At 40.7% G+C, this 17939-nt stretch overlaps 1 protein-coding gene across 1 annotated transcript in view; it reads right to left on the bottom strand.

The window, feature by feature from the left end:
• Positions 1-17939, bottom strand: part of Sntg2 (syntrophin gamma 2) — a 196301-nt gene that overhangs the window by 102406 nt on the left and 75956 nt on the right. Inside the window, exons 5-7 of the mRNA XM_051201296.1 lie at positions 13363-13406; positions 13214-13255; positions 1199-1286 (exon numbers count right to left, since the gene is read on the bottom strand). Coding sequence (XP_051057253.1) covers positions 1199-1286; positions 13214-13255; positions 13363-13406 — 174 coding nt within the window. The remainder of the gene's footprint in view (positions 1-1198; positions 1287-13213; positions 13256-13362; positions 13407-17939) is intronic.

Genomic DNA, 17939 nt, shown 5'->3' with positions numbered 1-17939 from the left:
TCTCCCTGGTAGCAGTGATAGAATACTGAGTCTTGCATCACTCCCTCATGTCCTTCCCACATTATTTAAATGACTTGTAGAAGAGTGCTTGTCATCTACTGCTCTTCCTCCATTTCACAAAGATGTGATCCCTAGGAACACAGGGCAGGTAGCTACTTTTATCCATGAGTCTGCACACAAGATACCAATTTCTCTTATAGTCAATATCATGATCATTCCCTGAGGTCTCTTGGAGATGACATGTTCAAGGGTCCCAGAGAGAAGATGCTAGAAGAAAGGTCTAACTCTAATGGCTCTTAGGACAGAGCATGAAATGAGTGCATGGCCAGCATCCACAGCTGACAGGCCTTAGGAGCAGCCCCCAGGCCATTTACACAGTAAATAGGGAGATGCTAACAACAGGGTTACAAAAATGGAAGATATGGAAGGTAAGCATGCAGGAGGGACCAGGGAGAAGGAGCCATGTTTTCTTGCAAGAAGAGGATGGAGAGAAGAATCAGTCAGGACATTAAAGGAAAGCTAGCACAGGCCAAGCAGGTTCCTGCTGCTGTCAGCTGCCCCTGTACTTGCAGCGGCAGAAAGTTAGCTCTATGGAGGCTGAGCCTTGCCTTTCAGACCTTTCCTAGAAGTAGAAGGCAGCATCTAGGGAGAGGGCCCACACATATCCAAACAAAGAGCAGGACCTTCTGTTAATTGTGACAGCTATGGAGAATAATGGAAGTGCTTTTCTAGGCTTGACACTCTGGCTGGGCCACGTACAGCAGAGTATCACATCCTCTGCCTGGTCATGGTAGGTACATTAGCATGACTGGACTGTGACTTAATATGAGATCAACCTAGATATTATGGATACAAACTACATATATGCACATGAATATATGTGTAAGTAACTGTGTGTGTGCATGTATGCATGTTAGTGCATGTATGAGTGTATGCATATATGAATGTTAGTATGTTAGTATGTGATTGTATGTGTGTGTGTTGTGTGAATGTGAAGAAACACACAGAGTTGCTTCTGATTATGATGCCTGAAGGACCTTATGATCCTGGTATGCACCTCTGTCTCTATAAATCAGTTTTCTCCCTGAGCATGTGCTTGGGAAATAATTGATACCCACTGTGCCAAGATATATGGATAAATAATGTGGGAAGGAAGAAAATTCCACAACAACCTAAAATCTCTCCCCTTCCCACTTACCTAATGGGAGCTTCAGAAATGAGGGCGCTTCTCTGAGATACTCAACAGTGATGGTAACGTCATCTCCAGCAGTTCTCAAAAGATGCACCTGTTCAGAAGGTGAGAATAGTACTTCACCATCACAGAACCAGACATAGTGCAAAACCAAGTCTTTGATGATCTTTCCTGCTCTCCAAGAACTCATTTCAGAGTTACTTCTAAGACACTGACACTCTGTAGGACTAAAATGAGGTAAAGACGATTGGCTATGTATATTTAAGAGTGCACAGCACTTGTGCTTTGTCTATGAATGTGTGGATATTGAAGCATCCATGTTTATTCAAAAGGCAAGGCTGCCTGCATGACCAATGGTTTAACCTACCAGAAAGTAAGATTCTATACACAAGAACTCAATTTGCTAGTACAAAAAGCTGAATGTCAGAAACTGGCGAAAGACATACCAGATGAATGACTGTGACATACCACATAATTTCAAAGGTCAAATATCACTTTAACTCAGGAAAATTCATGTAGGTTTAGTTTTAGTCACACATCTCATGTCCATTACTTAGGGAACATAAAGTTAGCTTTCAGTAATACTGTAATTGTTGTTTAGTGGATTTTATTAAAACACTATCAGTCTACATGCTATTTATTAAGACCAACTGGGGCAATCACAAAGTTTTACCATCCAAGGCTCATCAACTGTCTCCTTGAACCTTTACCACTGCATATTCCTGACAAAACTCCCACATTCTTTCTGCTCTCCAATTTCTTCATGTAGCACCCTCAGCAATTCTTACTTGAGCAGCTCAGTATAGAATATTGGGTTAAACTTTTGCTGGAGCAGGGGAATAAACTGAAGAGTGAAGAGACACAGTTGAAGGTTCTCTGGCCTCTAGCATCAACATTCTTCTATGTCTTCCATGGTCAGAACTACCTGTTCAGCTCCATCTGATCACACCCTCCAACATGAACAGCTCTTGAGTTGGCCAGACCTTTTAAACAGACCAGACATTCTGTGCCCACCAGTTTATCTGTGCTGAATAGAGCCTGCTCTAGGCCACCTCCATGACATGACTGTTCTTCCAAGTCCTTAGGCTTCTACTTATAGTGAGATATCCACCCTGCCCACACCTGTTGCACTGACCATGCCCATTGGGGTGAGGGGACAGGCACAGGTGTGACCTGGGGGAACTAGGTCTGGGGTGCTAGACTCCAGCTCTCTCTGTCTTACTTTCTAATCAGAGACAGAAATCATCCCAAGGCATCCTTGGGATGGGAACCTGCTGGCGGTCATCTGTTTCTGGTATAAGTGATTTCTCCCCGAATAAACATCAATCAGCCTATCGTTCTCCCAGATTCTTATTTATCCATGCTATATCTACTGGACCATGGTCTCTCTCACAGACTTTCTTTCCACTGGAATTGCTGAAGCCCCACCCCTACCCCCGCCTACTCTCATTATGCATTTTGGATGTCCCTCCCCTTATTGTTGTCACTAGTGACCAGGAGTTTACAGTACCCATGTTGCAGACATGTCATACTCCCTGTACCCATGTGGTATAGAGTATTAACTTGCTTCATAGCTTTCAGGGTTCAACCCAAAGGTGAGGCAGAGCCAAGTTGATACCATCTCCCCACAGCACTCACCTTCACCTGCTGCTCCTATAAGGGCACACAAACTGAGCCAAGGGAACGACATACCACTTGTCATTCCCCCTCACCAGACAGCTGTCATCCCCCAAATGTGCAGCCTATATCTTCACAATTCTGTTAGTATAAACAGACCAGAAGAAGTGTACTGAGCAGGGAGAGGGCTTCTCCTTGCTTGGAACATATCTCAGGAGGTGACCCATTGGCACTTATTCCTCGGCCAGCCCAAGGAAGTGTGACTGCATTTCCTTGGCAAGCAAAATGCATAAGTATGTGAGAAAAGCTGCATCTTCTGTCTTCAGAAAAGTATCTTGTAAATCTCACTCGAGGATTCTTTATCTCTGGACATCAGATGCTTAACAGTGGGCAGGGGATGTCTGCAAAGGCTCATGAGTGAAGAGTTACCTGCAATACCCTGCATCCTGAGATGCCAGTGCAGATCAATTGCAAAGAACAGAGACAGATATGATTGAGATGTGTGAAACCTAGGTTGTCATAATGCCCCACCCCCACAGCACAGCCAGGTTACAATTGTCCTGTAGATCTGCAGGTGAGTGTGCATGCATGTGAGTGTGTGTGCATGTGTATGTATGTATGCATTCACAGTTGAATTAAATAAAATAAAAATTACATCTCTTTAATGAATTCCACAGCCCTTCAGCAGAGCAAGTGAAGCATTGTAATATGTGATCACATATTTATATGATCATGTATTTATAGATAACTTGATAGATAATTTTGTCTGAGTGTAAAAGGGCCATCAGGAAGAATGTAGCCCCAAACACTCAAGAACTTTCTTTTAATTAAAGGTTAGACACATTTGGTTATTTTTTAAATCTCAGAATGCTCACATTTCTCTGATCTTTCAGGATAATATATGGTTGAGACATAGGTCGTGACTCACTAGCAATCCTTTTCTTCAAGGTCAAAGCCTGTGTGTGGAGCAAGAAAAAAATGGCATTGGCCTCAGATGTTACCATGTTCTCAATGACCTACAGCACTTATTCCCTCAGCAGATCACTGCCTTGCACTGACAGGAGTGGGAAGCAGCAGCTCTTTCTGCTAGCAGCAACCACAGTTGCCTTTTGTAATTGCTGCCGTTCCCTGGAGACAGTTGCTTTGAGCCACATCCCTGATTGTAGTACATATCTCTCTGGGCCCGTTGGTACAGACTGCTGTTCTCATCTGATTTTTGGCCATGTCCTCATAGGTAAGCCTTCTTAAAAAGGATCCCACACCTTAATTTTTTTCTATACTTCTGTACCATCTGGGACAGTCTCCACATGGGATTACCTAAAGCTGACTCTTCAGATTATCCAGACCCACAGTAAATAAACAGCAGAAATTTCCTTCTCAGGGTGTGGGTCCTGGAGTTGACAAGTCTGAGCTCAGCATGTTAGCAGAGTTGATTCCCATGACATATTCACTGTCCTGCAGCAGGAGAACTGTGTTCACCCATGGAAAGAAACACTCATATGTCATCTTCCAAGGGCCCCACCTCCAAGAACTCTGTCTATAAGAAAGAACTGATGGCAACCCAAAGTAAGGGCACTGGGACCTCAGATCTTTAGAGTTCCCCAGATTACTAGGGACATGAGTGGGTGTTTCGTATGGGTAGACTGCACAATTTTGGATACAAAAGTATTTAAAAACGCCATGAAAGAATGCATACTTTTGCCACCATTCCCATCTCAAACTTCCAGGCCAATGTAAAGTTGTTAGTATCTTTACAAAAACAGTCATAGTAAAGTCCTGTCTCTGATCTCAAGGGAGAGTTGACCTTATCTGTAAAAAAAATCATTGGTCTCCATTTGCCTAGTGACCAACATGAGTGGATCCTCAGTACTGTGGCATGTAAGAGTGACACACCATGAGATTATTCATGATAACGTCTCAATTTTTACATCAATGGATACGTACCCTGAACTCTGCCTACAACAGACATCACATGCTTATGATTTCCTGGTTTTCCTTAGTCATGTGTGACTCAGGAATGTTCCTGATTTAGGTTTGCAGAGTGCGTCTATCACTAGGGTCTTCTCACTGATCCTTGATTCATAGGCTTTGCCTGGTCTTCAAAGCAGGAACTACTGCTGGTATTCACTGTGTTTCCCCCGCTGTCTCGTGTTTTTTCTTTTATAAACTTGCTCCTCCATCCTTGACACCTCTTTGTTTAAATTCCTACGTTAATCCTGCTTTAAATCTCTGATGAGAAAAAACAGATTTTTAAAAACTTTCTTGCAAGTTTAAAAGCTGCCAACTACCCAGAGGTAGCACTTAACTGTGTCTCGTAACTCTGACATAAGAAATGTTTCAATAGTGTTCATGCTATCTTTTATGATTAAAAAAAATATTTGGTATGTGTTTGTTTATATTATAGAAATGTGAAAACCTTTCAAAGAAGAATCATTTTGTTGACCTGAAAAAATCTGTGCTAGGATTCCTTTTGTGGCTTAAACTACATCAAATATTCCATGTATTCCTAGTTACATTTGTATGAACAAAGCAATTGAAAAAAAATATATGGGAAACATAAATTAATTTTAAAAATAAAATAGCTATATGCAAATGTGTATATGTGTGTATTAGTGTGTGTTAGTGTAAGTGTATATGTAAGGCTCTAAGTGCATAAGCATGAATCTGGAAATATGTATATGTAAGTGTAAAACTCACATTCTGACTAACTAAAAGAACTAAGCTTTTAGTCTCTTCCATTTCTTATTCCTAACATTGTAAAGAGCTCATACCATCTGTAGAAGAGGCAAAGGGAGCATCCATAATACTGTTCTCTTTATTCCAAGTACAGGACCAGATTGCTACAAGGTCTGGAAGATTCTATCACCCAAAGAGAAAAAGCTACATGGAGTTTCCCTAGCTCACTTCCTTGTAAAACACATCAAATTCTTGATGGTAGAGCCCAGTGAGTTGAACTTAATTTGAGCATTTCCCCTTTACAGTTTCCAGTGTTCTTTGAGCACAGAAAACAAGAGTTAGAACCTTCTAGACTTGGGAGCAGCATGCCAGCTTGGACTTCAGCTGAACGTAAAGCCATGTGCTTGGAGCATCACCTCATCTTCAGCCTGCAGATCTGAGTATGTGAATGGCATGCTCATTGTAAACTGGATCTCACCTTCCAAGCTGACTCATGCCAATGAATTGATTTAAATGATTTAAACTCAATCTTTGCTCCCTACCCCCAAAAGGGGCATTAAAGAGACTCAGGCTATGTAATCAGCCAGAGAAAATGCTTGAGATTCATGGTGGTCAGAGGTAGTCTCTGTGAGAGTCTAGGCTTTTGGGAATACAGATGTATTAAAATCTAGTTCTCCCTCTTTCCTCTCCCTCTTCTCTCCCAGCATCTCCAATACTACACCCCTCCTTTTCACTCATCTGGAGAAATTAAGATCTTCATTCCATGCTTAGGTGAAAGGTGTGCTGTGTTCTCACCACCAGACTTGCCACCTTAGAGGCAGGCTTCACTCTGCGTCTGCCCATCCTCTCAGAGGAGGATCTGCTTCTGCTTCATCTCAGACTGAGTCAATCATCAGCCTTCTGAGAGCTATACTACATTTACTCCATTGTTCAACACATTCATTTTATGCTAAGCTCCTCCCCTTGGAACAGCACTGTCTAAATATCTTGAGGCAGAGACACAGTCTCCCAGGCATGTTCTGTGTACACCTGTGGCATTTCTACTTCTCTGTCCACAGCAAAATGCTGTTAAAATTTGGCTTGCCCTGTAATTCCTCCCCATGTCTTCCTTACTCAGATATCCTCACTATAACCAGTCTAGCAAGTAGGATTCCTAACCCTCAGCTCATGTAAGTTGACCTCCCCAGATACCTCCAACTTGGCCAATCCCTGATCCTGCCCCATCTGTTTTTTCTTATTCCACTACCTGCCTTCCCATCTGTCTGCCTGGCTACCCCTGCAGTCAATTCTGATTTCTGAATGCTTGCATCCTGAAGGAGAAGTCCTAGAGTACCTCACCCTAATAGACTTTCCAAACACTCACTGCTAAGGTCTGGCTTTCAAAACCAGACATATACTTAATGTCTCCACTTCCCATCTCAAAGCAATATTCCCTTGCAAAGCCCTTTCTTCAAACACAAACATGTAGTCAAGTGGATATCTCCCTGCAGCCTAGCCCAGCAGCAAGTTAAAAGTGACAATGGCTGACACACCCTCCATCTGTACCAAAGAACACAAACCGTGGAAGTTGAATGACATAAACACTGGAACCCAGTGCTCTCAGCCAAGAGTCTATTACCCTAAAACTCACCCTGTACTTAAATCATTCACATTTTGGAACAACCATATTAGGAGTTTGATGTGATCATGGGAGTGTACCGGAGCAGTGTGTGTGTGTGTGTGTGTGTGTGTGTGTGTGTGTGTGTGTGTGTGCGCGTGCGTGTCTATGTGCCAGCATGTGTACAAATGTGATTGTGGTGTTACTACAGTGTGTTGGCAGGGAGGAAAGAGGCAGCACTGACCTCTAAGAAAATGGGAAAACCCATTTTTTTTATACAGGAAAAAGTAATCTAATTTTCATTTAATGCTTCAGTATTTTAATTTTGATGAGGTGTTAGATTGGCCAGAGGGCCAGAAATTTCTGTTTATTTTGTATGATCTGTTTGTTTTACTGACTCCCTTATCTTTAAATTCTCAACAATAGTTTTCAATGCATCTGTAAAAGTTAATGTTTCATAATTTAATCTTCTAATTTAATTCTATATGATCATTATAATGATTGGTGTTTGATTTATTGATTGATTGATTTTTTTTGAGGCATTTGTGTAGTCCTGGCTGTCCTGAAAATTATTCTGTAGACCAGGATGTCATGGAACTCAAAAATTCAACTAAAGGCATACACTGTCATACTCAGCTATATATAATCAATCTTATTTAACATCCATCCATCTATCCATCTATGCACTACTCTTATCTACCTAGAGAAACATTTGTTTTCCTCCCCACCAATAAGAGTTATCCATCATCATAGATCCCTCATCTAGTAGCTGATAAAAACAGAAGCAGATACCCTTAGCTAAACACTAAGCTAAACTGGAATCCAGATGCAGAGAGGGAGGACAAGACCAGGCTACAGAAACCCACAGAGACAGCTGACCTGAACAAGGAGGAGCTAATGGGCCCCCAGACTGATAGCTGGGAAACCATCATTGGACAGACTCAGGCCTCGGTTATAAGGGACCTCAGACAGTGGAACTAGGATGTATCCCTAGCGCACGAAAGGACTTTGGGAGCACATTCCCCATGGAGGGATACTCCCATAACCTAGAGGCAGGAGGGAAGGCCTAGTCCCTACTCCAAATGACTTGACAGATTTTTTTGACCGCCTCCTAGAAGGCATCACCCTCCCTGTGAAGTGGGGGGGGGGCGGTGGGATGGGAGGGTGGTGGGAGGCGGCATGGGAGGGAGTAAGGGAATGAGGGAAAGGGAACTAGGATCGATATGTAAAATAAGAAAAAATTAAAAAAAAAAAAAAAAAAAGAAATCCTGCGAAGATAGGGACATCCTACTGCCTACTCTGTGCTATGTGGTTTGCATTTGCTGCTCCTGGACTGGCTGATGCTTCCTAACTTTCAGGTATAGTTTCACACTTCCAACTGTTTTGTAACTATTTCTTTCAGGGAAAATGTTCTCTCCTGGATGAAGAAGTAAGCTCTAGAACTCAGCAAACAAAGGAAACTTACAAGGCCAAGCAAGTTCAGAAATGGACAAGACTGACAAGTTTTCTCTCTAAGGCTTTGAAAGTAGCAATGGGGGAAGAAACTCTCTGGAGGAGCTGCGTGCAGGTTGGGCATATCTGCTTTCTGCGTTATTGCCCATGCTGCTGTGGGCCTTACATGATGAAGGTGCGGCTTCCCTTCATCCACCCTTGTTCTTCTATGTAGCCCCAACAAGCTCATCAGCTCCCCAACCAGAGAGGTGGAAAATATCTTTGGTACATGGTTGAGGTGAATAGATTTCTGTTTGTATCCTCCTTAACAAAACAAGCAAAAGGCAAAAGTCAGTCATACATCAGCCTTCCCTGTGTTTTCATTTGGGTTTCCTGTGGATTCTTCCCACTGGTCCAAGAAACTTCGTTTTCTAAGATCCTCTGCAACTGTGAATGTTTCTTGGTTTTGTTTAAATAAGTAAAGTGTATTTAAAAAGAAGTTACCCCAAGTGATTTCATATCAGAACCAAGATTATACCGTTTCATAACTAGCTTCTAACATTCACTTAGCCTTTTTTTTTTTTTTTTTTCTTTTTTTCCCCCTGGCTTATTTTAAACAGAGGCATCTACTTAGAAGCCACACACATGCTATAGATAAGTCCTTGTTTTAGTAGCTATGCACTTCATGTTAGCTTCTGTAGGCACTGGGCCCAACATGCTTTACTCTGTTGGGAACTAGACACAATTTTAGCTTCCACCAGAGTTTTTTGTTTTGAATCAGGTCCATTTTACTGCTTGATTTGGTATCTGTGCTTAAATAGATTATAAGTAAGCCATGGCAAGTTCTAGCCTCAGGAAAATCAAATGTCTTACTTCCATGAATAATTATACACTTTGAAGCAGTTTCCACCTTCTCATTTTCTTTGTATCACCCAATTTCATGCACCTAGGCAATTGGATTTTAATTGGAAGAAGACAATCTTTGGAGTATTCATCATTATCAAGTAATGTAAAAGCTCCATTTGTTCATTTTTCATATTTGGATTTATATTTTTAAGAATTTCATATTTTCCTTACAACTCAAGGTAGCAGCTCCTTTTTCTGTGCCAATTGAACAAAGCTAAGACAATTTTCAAGTGGGAATATTTTCCTTTGCATATTTCAGTACAACCATCACATAATATGGCAATTAATAACTGGATAAAATAGTAGATTTTGTGAGTCAATCTTACTGGGAAACACCCAGTTATCTAATTAAATATTAATCTTGGTGTCACTAGGACAGGTTCTGAAGATATGGTTAGCAACCACCCTCAGCAGACTCTTAAGTGACAGTTGCCTATATAATGAGAATAGATTGCATATAATCTGTTGACTTTCAAGATTTTTAAAATGTTTATCTGAGGGCAAAGTTTTACCTATGGCTGGAGGCTTGGCTTCTCCTAGGATTTTCAAAAACAGGTCATCTAGTACATATTTTACATATTTATACACAGATACACAGTTGCACATATATCATATGCTTGCACAGAGGTAAATATGCATATACATGTCTTCTCTTCTCCTAATGTCTCTGGTAAAATCAAATGTATCACTGAATAACAGCATAATGCTTGGCGCGATGGGGAAGTGTGAATTACTGGGAATTACTGGGAATTACTTCACTTTTTTTTTTCAGATTGAAATCACAGATTCACAATGAAAAGCTCAACCCAGTGTGAGCTCAGGGCTTCAGGGTCTCCCACACCCAGGGTTACAAATCCTTGGCAGCCAGACAAAGAGAGTTCCAGTGCTCTCTACTGTTTGGTCCTGTAGCTCTTCGTGGTCTTGGCTTTGTATAGGGGCTAGCCTTCTGCAGGGTCAGCTTTCCACCATCTCATTTATTTATTTATTTATTTATTTATTTATTTATTTATTTATCTATCTATCTATTTATTTATACATGTCGATCCCAGTTCCCTCTCCCTCCCATCTCTTATTTTATTAACACATCTGTAGTGTGTATAGCCTCAGCACTCCAAAGCTTAAATCTCAGTTCTCTGGAATCTCTGTTTCTAAGTTACTCAGAACTCTTCATCCCCCCTCTAGGGGCTATTGGAATGTCTAGGCTGGAAGCTTAAGCACTGTCTGTTCTTCATGTTATCAGCTCAGCTTAGCCTTACCCATCATAAAGACTCCAGTGGGGCTAGGGTATAGTAGTGGGGCAGGGGCAGTGTACAGTCTCTTGGACTGCTACCACAAAATGTAAGCAGATAACTGTTTACATACCCAATCGTGCATGCCCATTAGCAGTCATGAGTTGTGGAGCCATTCCCCCACTCTATACAAGGAGCAGCTACAGGGCAGTCAATGGAGCAGTGTGTAAGTGGCTGGGCTGTCTCAGGGTCTTCTGAAACTGTTATGGCTAAATCAAGTTAGCTGTGGCAGGGTATCTATAGTAGCCATGACTTAAGCAGAGTCTCCTGAAGCAAAGCTGTTAATGGTGTGGTAGCCATAACAGCTGCGACTGGAATGAAGTCTCAAGTGATAGTAGCTGCTCCCAAGCATCCATGTCTAGATCCAAGTCTCTGAGCAGTTATAAGATATTTAAAGCAGCCAGTTATCTTGATTACAGCTGGAGGAATGGTGAAAAACATGGCTACATGATTGCCAGCTCCTGTGCACAAGCATTCTTCTTAACTTTCTCATTATTTCCTGTGTTCCATTTCAATAACTTCTGGTTTACTTTTTATTACTTATTTCATATTCTTCAGGAAAACGGTAGCTCATTTTATAATTCTTCAAATTAATTTTTTTTAGTTGATAAACAAAAATCTCTGAAACATATGTATCACAATGCTTTAAAGTGGACTCAAGCTTGCATGAGAACAAGCATCAGGTTTCTTTCTCTGAGTGGCCACACATCTCAGAATGTGCACAGTGAGAGTATGGACAGCTTGCTGTCTCCCACAGCTACTATAATCCATACAGCACTGTGAGAGAAGCACAGTTGTGCTAAAAAGAGAACTTATCTATCAAATCATATATTTATATGTTTTAAACCTTTATCAACCTCAATTCATAGATTTTTCTCTTCAAATCAGCTGCAGATATGTCACCTTGCAGAGAGATTTATGTTAGAGATTTTTTTTTACTCTGGGTATAACTGATAACTTTTCTTTATGAACTAAACCCAGAATTTATTGTAAGATTGAGGGAACAAAATTGCAATGTATGAGGTCTTTTACCAATGGAATATCTCTATAAAATTTATGATTCTGACAAATTAAGATTACATATTAATTAATACTGCTCCTGTAATTTACTTTGTATCACAAAATAATGATGTCATAAAATTTGATAAAAGTATATTCATGTCAAGTACTTTTTGGGTATAACAACATTTTTAAACTCTACATGCCATTTACTCAAGAAATTATTTCTTAGATAAATGCTTTTAATTTTATTTACAATACTACTAGTGTTAAAAAGTGCATGGCCTTTCTTTCTATTACAATATGTTTTCTTACCATTAAAAATGTACTTTGCAAAAGACAAACAGCAATATTAATGACTAAATCTGGAAAGCCAGTAATGAGTATGCTTCCCGTAGCTGATCATAACTCTCAACATCTCTAGAGGCCAAGAAACATGTCTGCCCCTTTGTGAATCTCCCTCTTGCCTGGCACACAGGAAACAGCAATAAATATGGCCTGAGTGAGGAAATTAATAAATGAGTTGCTTGTGCTGAGCAGGTATTCATTTTGGGCACAAATCACTCCAAACGCTCATTTGATTTCATGTAAATTCAGCTCTGGGCAGAGAGGGGACTTTGCCTTATTTCAGAATAGAACTGACTTACAAAAAAGCAGCAGTGAATCAAAGAAGGACCATTAGGTAATACTAACCAATTGAGAGCCTATTTAAGTTTTACTGCAACACAGAAAGAGACCCAAGAGGAACCCATAGGTGTGTCCTCTAATCTCATGCCTGCTTCTTATATCAGTAATTCTGCTTCTCCTCCTTGCTCTGTTTTCACACCTCCTTTCTGCTCAGCCCCTGGGCATGTAGCCTGCTCTGCCAATAACTCACCCCCCTCCTCTCAAATGTGCCATCTCCATATTTGCTCCCTCTCTCACAGGCAGCTAGTTCCCTTATTACACAGGTCTCATGGCAGCAGGTTCTCTGAGTGGCTGTACTGTGGGGCTCTCTCTCTGCTTCAAGATGAGGTAGCTCTTGCATTTACCCTTTTACCCCAACATGACCTGAGTTTATTTTCTTGGGAGTGAATTGCTTATAAATACTGTTGACCCACATCATCTTAAGCAAATACCAAATATGCCTGTCAGCTGACCCCTCCACACCATACATTTTATACACTTAGATGCTAGTGTGAAGATGACTGTACAGTGAGGGTCTATGTGGCATTAGAAAGATCTCGAGGGAAGCCTGAAAGATTCTGATTTTTGTTCTGAGGTGACCCTCTAGGCAATGTAGTGAGTTGAATGTTTCCTGAATTCCTGTGCCCTTGAATTTAAAGTGGGAAAAATCTGATGTGTTTTCTTCAGTGTTGATGAAGACCTGTAGGCCCCTGGTATGCTGCAATTAGCTAACTCAAGCACTGCTTTTCAATTCTAAGATTGTGTCTATGAACACATTCAGGTAAATTTAGGCTAATAGAAACAAACTTTTAGAAGAAAGAAGCACAATGTAAGACTTACCACTTCTTCATGGGTTGCGTTTTCTACATTAATGCCATTCACCTGAACAATGACAAATGAAGAATTTTGAGGATAATTATTGACTGGAATAAGTTTAAAATGTAAAGATTCAATAGAGTTAAAGATGCAATAAAGTTTAAGGCACTGACCTGCAGCACAGCATCTCCTATGAACAACATCTCTGTCTGGTCAGCTGCAGGGTTGCAAAAGTAGCAACATCATTAAGGAGATCTTAGCAACCTTTCTTCATAGCAGTCTTTAATAAACATTGTATTTGTATGAGCTGACACCCATGTGCTTTAGTGTCTGCATGCTTGTGCACATGTGCCCAAATATGTGCGCTCTGGTATGTGTGCATATCAGTGCTAGTGTGATCGGAGAGAACAGTAATGAAAGTGTGTGTGAATGTTTGTAGGTAGTGTGTGGGATGTGTATTCATGTGCACAACATGTATGTGCATGCCTATGTGTCTGTCTGTGCTATGTGTATGTTGTAAGTGCAAGGGTTTGTGTGTATCTATGTATGTAGGCACGAGTGCATGTGGATGTGGGAAAATGTTAAGATGCCAGTGAGCTAAATGGATGACCGATTTTAACACCTTGAGAGACTTGTGATATGAAACACAAACACCATTCAGTCTGATGATGGATTTGATTGAAGTATGTGGAAAGTTTGGTTCACACTTTTCATTAATTCAACACAGACAATAAATGAGAGATTTCAGAAGCCATTCAGCATCTCCCTGTCTTCCACATGAATGTGCATAGACTGCTGTCATTAAAGAGGGAAGAACTGCATTACAAAGCTGAATGAAATCTCACACACATTTCCACTCAACATCTCCCCTGTCATTGAAGAGATAATTCAACATGACTGAAAATCTGCACTATGGGAAGCAGTTTTCCTTCATACATGATCAGAGGAAAGTCTGTTTATGAGTTGGTTTGAATTCTTAAAGGGCTTTCATTAAATACTGGAAAAGAATAACTTTCTAAAATCCTGGAATGCTCTTTTAACCATATGTACAGCTGGATGTGGTGGCTCATACTTTTAATTCCAGCACCCATGATACAGAAGCAGGCAGATCTCTTATCAGATCAGCCTGGTTTAAACAGTGAGTTGCAGGATAGAAAGAGCTATAACATGAGACCCTGTCTCCAAAACACCAAACAACCACTCAAATAAAAAACCAAACAAAAACACATCATATGTAGAGATAACAACAACTGTCAATGCTATTTTTATTCATCAACAACATCAAATCATATTGAAAATGAAATATATCCTCCATATGTCTGCATCGTAAGACAAGGATGTTAAGTAATCCATATGGGGTTCTCATCCCACAGAGGCTTACAACAGACAAGATGCCACAGAGCATCGCTTTTGCAACTATGTCTCCCGTTGATTCACTCCAAATGCTCAAATTCCCTTTCCTCCTATCCTTACTGCCTCTGTCACCATCTCCAGCCCTCATCATCCTCAACCTCCCCATTTCTGGTTCTTTCTTATGTCTTTGCATAGCATTCATCTTCAGCTGCACCACAGTGGAATGAGGCTCAATGAAAACCATTGATCCTCTGGCACAGGGGAGATCTAAGAAATCTGGTATATGAGAGCATTAAATCCCCACATTTTCAGGGAATCAAAGTCCATCAAAAGATACTACACACATAATGGTAAAAGTATTTGCAGGGTGTGTATAAGTTTTCAGGGTAGAGAGTCTATGTCTTCTTTCAGAAATATAGTGAGAAGGTCTGTTGTGTTACCCGGGATGGCCAAAAGCCACAGATGATACCAAGAGATTTCCTGGGGGAGTAGAGGGGGAAGGAAATGATGCTCAGCCATGCCCATCTACATTCCTGTGCTGGGCCATGATTGCACCAGCATCTCCATATATGCTATCCATTTTATTCTGTACTGCGCCATGCTTACATCTGTTCCCTCCTGCCTTGCCACACCTGCACCCATGCTACACTGTGCCCACGCCTGCAACCTGAATCTATGTCATTCCTTTACCTGAGTAATGCCTACTTCCTGCCACGACATGTCAGTTACCTGTGTTCCCATACTAAATTAAACTCCAAATGTTTTCTCCTGCTATGTCATGCCCTGTACTTATGCCTTTTGCTGCCTTTTCTGGATGCAGTGTATTCTTCCCAGGACGGGAAATTCATTAGATGACAAAGAATACTAGGTAGGGCTGACTATGCACCAAACAATTTCTCTTAATGTATGTTTCACGGAATAATGTTGGATTGGAAATGAGTCTGCTTTATTACAACTAGCTCAAAGCTATGAACTTTTGCATGCCTGATTCAATGCATTTCCTGTTCTAAATCAGCTTGCAAGTCACTAGAACTTCCATCTGGGAGAAGCAGCCACTTCCTATATTCTCTGGAGTGGATGGTGGTGTATTCTGCAGGCTGTGCTGGGTCCAGATGCTCCATGCGAGCTGGGCAACAAGAACATCAGCCCTAAGGAATTACTGCACAATTTTGATTACACACAGCTATCATGTTATAAATTCCCAAGTAATGAAATTAAATGTCAGCAGCTACCTAGGTAAATAGCAAAGCACTTGTATAAAATTTCAAAAGTTTCTGAGAACAAATTAACACACTCAAAGAAAACGGGCAAATCCTCTTTAAGTAGAAGTCAGTGGCACATGCCTGCTGACTGACCCATGTCTCCAAGGCTTCTCCTTGCCTTAGAAGGCAGTTCTCCCTTCTAAGGAGAAGAGGCAGTGGAGGGAGATGTTTGAGGAACAGAGGGAAGTGGACTATGCCTGCCTACCCTTCAGGGAGGAAATGAAGGCACAGCTAGTCTTCCTTCCCACAATGTGTCTTTGTTGCTTGCTCTATCCTCCAGGAAGGAAACTAAGGTGCAGGCAGTTTTCCTTCCTTCCCACACAGTTTCTTTGTTGTTTGTTATTTTGTTCTATTTGTGGCAATAACTAGCTTTACTAGAACTACCACTACTTGAATTCACAGCAAACCGTAAGTTTTTTTTTTTTTCTAGGATGATCATGGCTCTTATATATGCCGATATAAAAATAGTCACAAGGCAATTTAGCTGAAGTGTTATCCACAGTTTCACTGAACTTCAAATGATTCTTGGTACAAATTTAATTCTAGCTTAGGAAATAAGACGACTATAGAATTGCTGTCTGCCTTGTAGGTACATGTAGCCAGCACCATTAATAACAGCTCAGCAGAAAGGTAGTTAAAAAAATAAACAACAACTGAGGGCCCTGCTTGGCTCTGGGTTAAAGTCAATGTTAGGGATTTGGCTAGGGGAACCACAGGGAAGCAGAAAATGAGCCAGTCTTTAGCTGAACAAATAAAATACTTTGCAGAATCCAGTCTCTACAAGCCGCCACTAGGTTCTGCTGGGTATGCTCATCTTTCTGAATTCTAATTCAGAAAGAGCACAACTTTTCATTTTTCTTCTCTCTCTTTATTCAGATGCTGGCCAAAACCTACACATACTTTTTCTGGTACCCGAGGCTTCCCTACCCTTTCTCCTAAGTTTCCTTTTTACCATATGGCTGACTTCCACATCATTTTAACTCAACGTGGCTTTTTTTCCTTCCTTCTTTTCCCCATTCTCCGATTCCAGGTAACTTTTGAGATTTAAAATCTGTGTTTGGCTTCTGGAATCAAAAATCCAAAGCAAGTTGAAAGTGACATGGTCTGTGATGAAAGACAAACGGGAGAGTTGGGGTTTCATTTTAATTTTAATGCTCCTAAATAATTTATTTGGTCATATTAGACTACATTTGTGAATTTTATCTAAAAAGTGGGTCTAGCTCATCTCTATGGAATAAAGCCATCATGCAACAAAAGAAGCATGATGTATTGTAATTCATAGAGGCCTCTTGTATGTAGGTCTGGGGGTGAAGAACACTTCAGCTTTCAGACTCTTTATTTCTCACTAATTTCTGAAGGACAACATTGCTGGGTATTGTGTATGCTTTTATCAGTCAGGTTTTTACTTATTCAGGTTCAATTTTAAGAACTTTGACACAGGCATGGTGTCATATGCCTACAATTCCAGAATTTGAGAGTTAGAAGGAGAAACAATAGCTCAACGTCCTTCTCAGCTAAATAGAAAGTTCAAGGTTAGCCTGAGCTACCTGAGACCCTGAATCCTTGGCTTCACAAATCAGGCACAGGTAGGTGCAATTTCCCATAGTGCTGGGGGTCTGTTCTCTAAGGCTCCTCCATTAGAAATGGACTGTGTTCACTACCGCATTTTGCATGAGAGTGGCAATCATTTATCCCTTACAGAGGGCAATAGACAATAGCAGAGCAACCTGGGCCCAAATAGGAGTATGACCAATTTTTTTTTCTTAAATGTAAATTTTCTATGAAAAATAAAAAGCAGGGTAATATTAAAATTTGATTCTGTTAAAAATAAATAACAAACAATATATTAGCACTGTGGATTTGCTAAAATAATCAGTTCTCTTTAAACCTTTTGTGTTTCTAGAATTAATGCTAGAGTACCATCCCTGAGATAATCCAGGCTTTGAAACAGCAAAGCAGCTCTATAATTGCTGAACATTCAATTATTTTTGTTGATTTTAAAACATAATTTTCTCAGAATAAGCCTATATAAAACAACCTCTATTTTATCTTCCCCTGCCTCCTTGGAGTGTTGGGCCGAATGCACACTCATCCCAAGGTCTAGCCTTGAGCTGCCCCCCCCCCCCGCCCCCAGC

The sequence above is a fragment of the Phodopus roborovskii genome, unplaced genomic scaffold (genome assembly GCF_943737965.1).
Source record: "Phodopus roborovskii unplaced genomic scaffold, PHOROB, whole genome shotgun sequence".
In the NCBI taxonomy this organism is placed as follows: Eukaryota; Metazoa; Chordata; class Mammalia; order Rodentia; family Cricetidae; genus Phodopus; species Phodopus roborovskii.
This window is presented reverse-complemented; position numbering and strand designations above follow the sequence as displayed.